This window comes from Gallus gallus, chromosome 17 (assembly GCF_016699485.2).
Source record: "Gallus gallus isolate bGalGal1 chromosome 17, bGalGal1.mat.broiler.GRCg7b, whole genome shotgun sequence".
NCBI classification, from domain to species: Eukaryota; Metazoa; Chordata; class Aves; order Galliformes; family Phasianidae; genus Gallus; species Gallus gallus.
The window spans coordinates 6558858-6569557 of record NC_052548.1 but is presented as its reverse complement, the minus strand read 5'-3'; the positions used below and the strand labels follow the sequence as shown (position 1 = coordinate 6569557).

The 10700-nt window shown below is 59.3% G+C and overlaps 1 protein-coding gene and 1 non-coding gene across 2 annotated transcripts; both read right to left on the bottom strand.

The window, feature by feature from the left end:
• Positions 1-115: 115 nt before the first annotated feature.
• PRDM12 (PR/SET domain 12) lies at positions 116-7338 on the bottom strand. The gene is made up of 5 exons (XM_415465.7): positions 7097-7338; positions 6220-6410; positions 5308-5463; positions 2381-2492; positions 116-1577 (listed from the first exon to the last, which is right to left on the bottom strand). The coding sequence occupies exons 1-5, from the start codon at positions 7308-7310 to the stop codon at positions 1195-1197; spliced, it is 1056 nt and encodes a 351-aa protein (XP_415465.2). The 5' UTR covers positions 7311-7338; the 3' UTR covers positions 116-1194.
• On the bottom strand, positions 4901-4979 carry MIR1753-1 (microRNA 1753-1). Its single transcript, NR_035253.1, has one exon. It is a non-coding gene; the product is annotated as a microRNA 1753-1 (primary transcript).
• Positions 7339-10700: the final 3362 nt, after the last annotated feature.

Below are 10700 nucleotides of genomic sequence, written 5' to 3'. Positions count from 1 at the left end.
GGGGTTGCTGTGCGCACTTCGCGCTCTGGGAGGTGGCGCAGCGCCCATCGGTGCCCACCGCAGCCCCCCGCCCCGCCCGCCCCACACAGAGCAGCGCGGAGCCCCCACAGCCGCCCGTTAAACGCGAAACGTCCCGAGCCGGTTTTATTTCGAGTACAAGAGCGAGGTACAAATGTATTTACACCGTGTGCATATACAATCCAATAATATATAATATCAAAGTTTTGTAAATAATGTTTTACATAAATATTTACAAAGTTAAAGTGACGGGTTTTTTTTTTTTCTTTTCTTTTTTTTTTCTTTTTTTTTTTTTTCCTGGAATAAAACACAGTTTGTGAGAACTTTACACACCGTATAACGAATAGCAGAACACCTTCCAAGCGCTATGGTACAGAGCTGGGCGGGACTCCAGGGGGCGCCTCGTGCTGCCCCGGGCGGCGGTTCGGTCCGCAGAGGGCAGCAGAAGCCGCCGCCGGGCGCTCCCTCAGAGCCGCGCTCCCTCAGAGAGCGGTGCTGAGCAGCGCGGGGTGCCCCATAAGCTGCCCGGCTGTCACTGCACCGTTTGAGTCGAAAGGGACCCCTAAAGGCCGCCTGGTCCAACTCCCTGCAGTGAACGGGGACACCCACAGCTCCAGCAGCGCTCAGAGCCCCGTCCGGCCTGACGTCGGGTGTCCCACAGCCTCCCTCAGCCTCCCACACAGGGGAGGTGTTCCACCCCTCGGTGGCACTCAGCTCACCCCCTCCATCGTGGCACCTGCAGACAAACGGCAGGGCACAGCTGGGGCTACAGGGACGGGAATGCAGACTGGGAGGGGAATCAGGGAGCCGCCATAGACAAAGCTGATGGCCCCAGCCGGGCTGTGCCACGTCTCCCTGCTGGGCGCTCACAGGCACAGAGGAGAAGGAACAAGAGCAATTCTTCCTCCTATCAAATTATCTGCAAAACCCAACCGTGACTCATCCAGGTGCAGCCCCAGCGCCGAACGCATCAGCAAATCCACATGGGACATCCCGCCGTGCCCCCCCACGCTCCATCCCACCAAACCCCACGGAAACGGTGATACTCCCAAGGCAGACTCAGCACGCAGAGCAGCCCTGCCTCTGCCCCGGGCTCCCAGTTCCTCACACGTCTCAGCGCCAGTCTTTGCCCGCGGGCAGCGGCCATCCAGAAGCGTGCTGCTGCCACCCCAGGGCTCACAGCACCATGGTGGGGATGTGATGGGCCAGGGAGGCAGGATGGGGCACGGGCAGGGCGGGCGAGTGAGCCTGCAGAGAGGCGTTGGGGGGCCGATGACGGGCACTTTTCTGGTGCGCCCGCAGCCCGGCAAGCTGGGAGTAGGCACTTTGGCAAACCTGGCACTTGTAGGGCCGCTCGCCGGTGTGCAAGCGGACGTGGTTGCGGAGGGTGGAGGACTGGCTGAAGCGGCGGTTGCAGAAGCGGCACACGAAGGGCTTGTCCAGGGTGTGGATGCGCATGTGGGAGCGCAGGTTGCTGCGGGAGTTGAAGCCGCGGTGGCAGATGACGCAGCGCATGCGCCCCGTGGTGCTGGCCCCCGTCTCCACTGCGTGGAAGTCCTCTGGGAGCAACATGGGGGGGACGGTCAGGCAGTGCCCTCTGGGCTCACCCCCTTCCCAAGCCATAAATAACCGCCCCGTGCCCCAGCTGCACGCCGCACCCAGAGCAGTGTGTGACACGGGAAGGTGACGAGGAGCTCTCAGAGGGGAGCTGTGGCCGTAACAGACCTGCTTCAGTCCCAGCTTCTCCCCCAGCCCTGCTGGGCTGCGCTTCGGGGCTCACTCAGAGCAGGGAGCACCAGGGGGGAACTCAGCTCAGAGCGCAGCATTCCCAAAAGGGTTCGGGAGCTCCACTGCCTGCCCATGGCAGAGCAGCTCTGGGAGCTGCTGAGACAGGCAGAGAGCCAAAGCCTCCTGCGCTGGATGTTTGGAGAGAGAAGGGTTTGCGCTGTTAAATGCAGAGCAGAGAAATAGATGAGCGCATCCCAGCACCTCACAGCATGTTGGGGCTCCTTCCTCCCCACCTGGCAGCTCCACGCTGGGTCAGGCAGTGGCTGCTGGCACAGCCCCGGCCATGGGCACACTGCCACTGAGGAGTCCCAAATCACCGGGGATCTGCCCAAACTGCAGGCTCTGTTTTGGGGGAGATGGGCTCTGTCTTACAGGTGAGGCTGATCAGCTCCTCTCTGTAGGATCACAGGGATATGGAGGGCTGTGTACCCAGCATGGGACGTGCTGTGCTGCTCAGAGATCAGTATGCTTGCCCTCAGAGAGCTGTGGGAGTCCCTGCCTTATGCCCACCCTGACTTCAGAGCTGGGGATGGGGTGAGCAGGGTATGACATGGCTGTTTCTTCTGTCACCTACCATGTTTGTTCTTCTTCTGCTCCTCTTCCAGCCCCGGGACACCTGGGATGCCCAGGAAGGTGTTGTGTGAGTTCCCGTACCAGACCAGCAGCTCTTGATCCGGAGGGATCATCTAGAGAAGGACACACAGATGAGGGTGTTGGGATGGCACACCAAGCAGCTCTACCCGCATCCTCAGCCGGTTGTTTCAGACTCCTGCAAGGTCCCACTGCCATCAGCACTGCTGAATGCCCCCAGCACTCCCCAGGAGAGGAGGCAGGCACAGCGCTGCGCACGCTGACAGTGATGGCATCACTCAGCACCATGTACTGCTGGCACTGAGCTGCACCTCGATCTTCCCCAGGTCCAGGAGCGGGAAAAGGAGCAGCAGTGGGGCACAGACCCTGCACATCCCCATAGCTCAAGGAGACGGAGGTGTGGCTGCACACACAGACATGTAGGAATAAGCTATTGCGTACCCACAAACTGCAGCAAGGTGCAGGGAGCAATGACACAGAGATGGGATTTGGTGCCATGCACAGTGCACGGAGCCCTCGGCACTCCCTGTTGCAGGACACAGCAGCATCTCCCACCCCAGCAGGGTTATTCCCCAGCAGTGCAAATTCAGGTAGAAATACAGATGCAGCCATGGGCTCGGAGAGCTTAGGGAACCAGCCGAGATCCCAGCGGCTGCTGCAGGAGAACATGGTCCAGGCGTGAGATGCTGCCTCCTCCAAAGCCCCATTGCCTACACCAGCCCAGAGAGCAGGAAGGGCTTTTCTATCAGCACTGCTCCTGTTCCTATGGGATGATGGCACTCCTCCTACCCTTGATGTTTGGGTTCTGGTTCCGCACTGCAGTGAGAGCAGCCAGGAACAGCGCCCGAGCAGCCCCTGCAGCACAGCCACGGCCAGAGGATGGATGTGCTCACACCACAGCAGCCGTATAAGGCAACGCTCAAAGCAACACCACCCTACAAAAATACATCTCTTTTCCCCTTGCAGGCCCCTAGCATTACGGATCTAATTTAGGAGCAAGAGAATACTGAGTTTCAGAGGTTGGCTTTCCATGCACAGGGTTCAGGAAAAGCATTTTCCCCCCATGAAGGGCAATTGTAAGTCAGGTCGCTGCAGCACTGTTAAAGTGCCTGATTTTAAGCACCTGAAAGCAGTGGTGATTTGGCTCCGTGTGTTTACATTTCAGCATGTGGACATCACTGTGGTTACAGAATCTGAGAGATGGGACCATCGTTTCCCACCCCAAAGCAGTGCTGTTCCTCGCCGTCATTTTCTTTTAACAGAAAATGAATTCTGTTTAATACAGGCAAATAGAAATAAATTTTGCTAGGAAGATTAAGCAGCACACACACACACGTCAGGTGTGTGCACGTCTGTGTGTGTGTGTGTGTGTACGCTCTGCCGGGGCTGGCACACAATGCAGCATTGCATCCACCCACACACACCCCAAAGCTGTGTCATTTACCCCCGGGCACATCACGGCTTTCCAACCTGAGGCCAAACTCACCGCCCTCGCTGCATTTTCCAACGGCTGCAACTTAGAATTGGCGAGGAACGGAATGGGAAAAGCAAACTGGGAAGGATGAGCGGCAACAGGCAAAAAACACGTGAAAATAGGAATGCCAAATAGCACAAGAAGCCCCATAAAAGTGATTTGTCACCTTAGAGCTGGCCTGTGCAACAACACCTCTCACTGTGCCCCACAGTATTTCATTTGTGCGGCTCTGAGTTAAGGGATTCGTGAGCAGAGTGAGCTGCAGAAGGAAAACCAAAACCCCCTCCTGTTTTTCCTTCTCTTGGTGGTGCACAAACCTCCCGCAGTCGGAGCCAGCAGCCGCTATCGGTGGCCGCCAAGCCCATGGCAGCAGCACAGCAGCACCTCCTGTCCCCACGTCCCCTCCGCACAGAGCTCAGAGCTCTCAGCGCTTCAACTTTGCTGTCTGTGTACAGGGAATTAAACACAGCTGCCCCGGCGCTCAGATCATCATCACGGTGCAAAGCCTCTGCTCACACCCCGCAGATAACCATCCCACCCACCCCGTCGGCTGGGTACGGGTACAGTCTGTGTGGGATGACAAACACAGTGTGCTCCCAACTGCACGGGTGTTGCCTGGAATTATTTTGCTTCTTTGCATGATGTAAGAATCAAAACCAATTAAGCTAATGCTGCCCACAGGAGCATCAGGACCTAAAGCTGGGCACAGCGAAAGCCTGCAAAGGGACGTGCAGAGCAGGGAGAGCAGCTCGGAGCTCCTTCTCCCCACCCCACTGCTCCTATCCCTGTCCCCATTGGGGTGCTGCCTCAGTGCTGTGCTGCTGCCCACGGAGCAGCTGATCCTCAGGAGCCCCTGCCCATGGGACAGGCGGGTGCCCATGCTCCTGCCCAGCCAAGACAGCCTCCCAGCAGCAGTGGGGTGAGATGGAGTTGTCCGCTTTCCCATCTCTCTGAGCCCACACAGCTGCTTGGTGACATCCCCGTGATGCCATCACCCTTCACTGCAGTAGCAGTGGGGACGCATTTACTGCCGGAGCCGCGGTGACCTCCAGGTAAAAGCTGCAGAGTGGAGCACAGCCTTCACCCGGATTTCACAGAAGCCCCCAGCTTTGGGTTGGGGTTCTACACCAAATCCTGTTTCTCGATACAGCACGGGAATTCTGCTCCTGCCCAACGCCGCAGCAGTGCCAACATTGCAGGGATTGTTCAGATGTGCTCCAAAGCGAGCCTGGTCAGCATTTGCTCTCCCTCTGCACAGCACGCATCGGTGTGCCCACCAAGAGGGAGCAGAGAGAGCAGAGCTTTGTTGCCTCCCCAAAGCCTGTGCATGGTGTTACCCCGTAGGTCCGGGTGCCAGGGCGCTCCCACAAACGGTCCAGCAGCAGCCCCAAAAACAAGGGAAGGTCAGCAGGGTGGGGTCTCTGCGCCCCACGTACCTCAATGGCTTTGTAGAAGATGCTGTTCCCGATCTGCACCACCTCCAGGTTCTGCTCCTGCTCATTGCGGGCACATTTGATGTAGGTCATCCAGCTGCGGTGGTCCTCCTGGCTGGCATCGATGAAGTACCGCACCGTGCCGTCCTCGTTGAAGACCTGGGAGGGGAGCAGAGCGGCTGTAGCGATGCTGCCTGCAGCGAGCCAAGCCCTTCCCACAGCCCCAGTGCCAGGGGATGCTCTGAGTTAATGTCCCCAAAGCCAGCACGGCCTCGGGGCTGAGACCTCGGGGAGATGCTGCCTCTGGGCTGCGGATGCCGGAGCCTCACAGTGCAGAACGCGTATCGCAGCGGGGCGGGTGGGCACAGCCTGGCAGCTCAGCTCCCCGCATCGGTTCCGTGGCCCCACAGGGGCTGCTCGGCACACCGGCATCGGTTAGGGGAGATCTGTCCCTGCGTGCAGGAGGAAGGCACCTGCCAGAGCCAGTCCTTGTGGGCTATGCTTTGTGGGGCAGCAGAGAAAGCGAGGCAAGCTTTGTCATGCACGAAGCAAGCATAATAACAAGTGTGAGTCTGATGCTCAGCGAAACTGGAAAGCTGAGCAAAACGCTCCCTACAGCCATGGTGCCCCGGCTGCCCACATCACCCCAAAACCCACAGCACCACCGCAGGGCTGGGACAAAGCAGGGGATGGGGCAGAGCCATTGTGTCGCTGGGAACGTGGCGGGGAGCGCCCGGCCGGGAGCATCGGCTCTGTGGGAAGGGCAGGGCAGGAGGTGACAAAGCAGTGGGGTCTGTGGGGGACACCCCGAGGGCTGCGCTCCGGAGCTCCTGCCCTGGGGGAAGCCGGGGGAAACTGAGGCACGGGGAAGCACAGGTCAGAGGGCTGTCACCCCGCGTCCTGCGGGACCGTTACCTCCCACATCAGGTTGTTGTTCTTGCACAGGTCCACGTGCTCCGGCGAGATCACCCTGCCCGTGAACGGCCCCATCTCCGTGCCGGCCTTGATCCACGTCTTGGAGAAGATGCCGAGCCCTTCCCCGGGGATGGAGCTCTGCGCGATGATCACTTCCGACGGCAGCACCAGGCTGGAGAGCTTCTGCACCTCTGCGGCGACGGGAGCGGGGTCAGGACGGGGCCCCCCAGCCCTCCCCGGCCCCCGGAGCACCCACAAAGCGCTGCTTTGTGCCCCCGGCCCCGGGCTGAGCCCTATCAACGCCCGGCCGCGCCCCTCCAAAGCGGTACCCGGACCCCTCCGGGCATTGAGCGGTACCTGGGAACAGCGGCCCGGGCTGGGCAGGGAGCGGGGCTGGGAAAGGGGGTTAAATGGTGTCTATTTCGGCCCATCCAGCAATTTGTCACGCTGTTAAAGTGATCTGCATTCATTAAACTCAACTCGAAAGAAATTGCTAATTCTAAATTCATTAGTCCTTTAGGAATGCTGTAGCGGTACATTGCGGCTGAATGGCGCGAGGGCTTGTTTAAAAGGGCCCAGGAATTCCTCTTACAAAATGGGGAGATGAGATGGTTGACATATCGTGAATGGAAATGGAATTAGCCTTCATGGTAAATTAAGAGAGGAACAGAAATCCGAGAGGGGGAAAAGGGAGCGGGGCCGCGAGAAGGGACATTGTGCGGGGCTGAATGCGGCGGGGACAGAGCCCCGGCCCCCACCCCCGCGGTTTAAGTGGGAACTTTCTCAGGTCAAGCCCAAGTTAACCACATGAATTTAAAGCCCTTCTTTCGCCGTCAGCCGCTGTGACACACCCGGGGGGAGCGGGGCCGCAACTCACCTCCGGAGAAGGACTGCGCCAGCACTTCGGCCGTGAAGGCGGTCTTGGGGCTGCTCTTCTCCTCGAAGAGCTGCTCGCCCAGCACGTTCCTCCAGCGGCCGTAGAGGAAGCTGTGCAGGATGTCGGACGTGATCACCTCGGCCAGGGAGAGCCCCTGCGGCTTCAGCCCGGGCTTCAGCACCAGGGCTTCGGCGGGCAGCACGGAGCCCATCATGGGGGCGAGGCGGGCGGCCGGGCTCCGTGCGGCTCGGCGGCTCCCGCCCGCCTATATATGAGCTTCATTGACCCTCCTAATTGGTTATTAATGACCTCCCTGACGTTGGAGGAGCGACTGGGGCTGCCGGAGCGAGGCGAGCCGTCGGAGCCCCCCTCCCCTCCATCCCTCCCCTCCCCGGGGGTGGGGTGGCTGGAGGGAGGGACACGGCACACACAGCCGCACGCACACATCCACATATAGGCGCACACCACACACACACACACGCACCGGCTCGGCACCCCCCGCACCCCCTCCCGCCCGCCCCGTCGGGCACCGCTCGCTCCGACCGCTCCGCTTCGCCCCCGGCATCTCCCACCCGGCCCCGGAGCTCGTTCCGGGGACGAAACGCTGCGCTGCGCTTTGGGGCCGCGGAGCTCCACAACGAAATCCGCCTCCCCGACGCCGCCACACACCGCTTCTCTGAGCCGTTCGGCCCCCGACGCCGCGGGGTAACGGGCAGAGCTCCGGCGGATCGGACCCACGCGGTTCCGGCCGCCCCCAACGGGTTTCGCTCTCGGTACCGGGGAGCGGACTCGGAGAGACGCACGGAGCTCTGTGCCAGTCCGGAACCCCGAGCACCGGCGGCCGTTTCCTAAACGCGGACGGTCGGCAGCCCCGTATCGGGGTCGGCTCCTCCGGCTGCGACAAGCGGGTCCCAAACCCCGCGTCCCCGCTGCGCGTTGCGGGGCAGTGCGGGCAGAACCCGGGCAGGTGCCGCAGAACGCAACGGCGTCCCCATCTCTGGGACTCCGTGCCCGCAGCACCCCTACATCTGAACCCAAAATTATTCCCGTCCCCTACAGCGACCCCCGCTCCCTCCGAGCTCCGGGCACTGCGCAGCCACCGCTGTCCCCGGGGGTGGCACATTTGTCCCCACGGAGTGACAGAGCGGTCTCCACAGAAGCAGCGCTCCCCTCCCTCCATCCCTTCCCCGGGGCTCCGTGCCGGCTCAGCAAAGGGTTAACCTTCCCTGGATTTAAACCCGATCCCGCTGTGTCGGAGCTTAGAGCCCTCTCCGCAGCCCCGTTCTTTTGATTTTCATGGGGACGAGGGGCTGCAAAGGGCCGGGAGGCGGGGGGAGAAGAGGACGGGCCCCCAAATTCACCCGGCAGAGACGGCTCCGATACTCCGAGCCCCGCGAAGAGCCGGGGCCGCCCCCAGACTCACCGGGACCCCGCAGCCCCCGGCGGCTTTGGCGGGGTGAGCCCGACGGGCTGCTCTCTCCGCGCAGGGCGGCAGCGGAGCGCTGCTACAGCCCAGGTGCGGCCGCTTCTTCCCATTAACCTCATCAAGAAGATGTGCGAATGTCAGAAACCCACCCCAAATGTTGATTACCGAATGCGTTTCCTCGGGGTGGGGGAAGAGGAAAAAAAAAGGCCACGCTCCCCTAGGGCAGGAAGGTTCGCAACATGCCAGGGCTCGGGGTTGGTTTTAACGCACGTACAAACGAGTTGATTTCGGGTTTCTGGGCTCCGAAGGGAGCGGCAGCTCCGCGCACAGCGCATCAGGTGGAGCCGCTCCGCCGCCGCGGACGCGCAGTCCCCGCACTCCATCCCCGCACCGCATCGCCCCTCTCCTCGTCCCGAGACAGAACGGTGTGTCCCCCCCCGGACCCGCGGCCCCACTCCTGTAGTTGGGGGTTCGGGGGGCGGAGGGGGGGGGGAAGAAAAAAGGTGGGAGGAAAAAGAAATCCTCCCGTTTTGTGCTGGGTTTTAAATATCCCCAGCTGTTTCCCAAACCTCTTTCCCCACCGTAGGTGCTTTGCCCCCCCCCGCCGCCGCCCTCCCCTTCTCGTTTCTCTTTTTTAATATCGCAGCTATCCCTCCTTTTTAACATTTAAGAGGAAACAAGTTTAATATTCATGGCTGTTAATAGAGAAGGGCCATTATCGCCGCCCCATTGTTCCGAGCCCCGCACAATGCCGCTTGTATTTTCATGTGTATATTCCCAAAGTTCCTTCTGAGCGTTTAGTGAGCACTTTAATATTCATGGGTGTTAATAGAGAAGCCCTCAGTATATTGGCATATTGTTGGGAGGTGTACATATTGGTCTGACTTTGAATAGCCACAGTCCTCTTTTCTTTTGCTCTGTTTTGCAGGGTTGATGGGCCAGGAGTAAATGGGCATTTTTCCCCCCCGTCTCCCCCTTACAGAGAGAACATCTTTATTCCAGTCCCAGACTTTCTGGTTTCCCATTCAGGACCCTCAGAAATAATGTCAGGCAGAAGAAAAGTGGAGCAAATCAATCTTTCATGGTCTTTTTGAGACCAATTTGACATCCATGGACTCTTCTTTTCTTTCACAGCCTACAAGGGGATGGTCAGGATCTGGACAAGGTTGGGGTCTGATGAGGGGAGACATGGGATCATAATGCAGCAAAGAGAGAAAAGAAAAGCAAAACAAGAAAAGATTGCAGGGATGGGGTGATGGAGGAAAAATGAGGGTGAATGACAGTGCAAGAAAGGAGATTAGAGCCCAGCAGCTGCTTTTTGGGGGGCGGGGGGGAGGGGGGAGCTCTCTCCCCTCTTCCAGCCCTCCGCATGAATAGGATTTGAACAGAGCTGAGATTGATTTATAGTTATTGCAGTTGAACATTTATTGCTCTTAAAGAGTGGCGGGGAGAAAAGAGAGAAAAGGGGTTTGAAAAGCTCCTTTCTGTATTAAAGAGGTATCAAATGAAGACTGCTGAGATAATATACAGTGGCCAATGGGAATTTGATTTGCTTTAAAATTTAACTCTTGTGGGGCCGCGGCTGCCGACCGCTCCGGGGCTGTGGGATAATCGGGGCATCGCGGCCGCTCCCGGCGCTGCGGCGGCGTCGGATCCGCGCATCGCTCCGCGGCTGCGAGCGGCAGAAGCGGACGGATCGCTGCTGCTTCTTAATGACCGCGGTTGTTGTGCATATGTACGTATGCGTGTGTACGTTTGTTTTTATTTTTTGTTTTTAAAGGATGGAGTGAACGCGAGCGGGACGCGGAGCTACGAAATGAGCGGCGCAGCGAAGAGCCCTTCTCGGAGCGGAGTTTTCCTGCCCTAAAACCTCCGGTTTCTCTCCTCTCCCGCACCAGAAACGCGAGCGCAGCGCAGTCCCCCCGGGCGCAGAAAGGAGCCCATTGTTCAACGGGGAGAAATACATTTTTAGCGGTGACTGAAAGCTCCCCTCTCGTTTGAACTCTAAGAAGAAAGTCTCTGGCAGCGAAGAGCATCCCCCTCCCTCTGCCCCAACATCTGTTTGGAGCAATCCAGGCTCTAGGGCACGGCTCTACCCCCTCCCAAAGTCATTAAAAAGATATTAGTTGAGCTGAGAAAAGTCCAGCGCGGCCCCCCAGCCGGTGTTGTGGGGGTGAA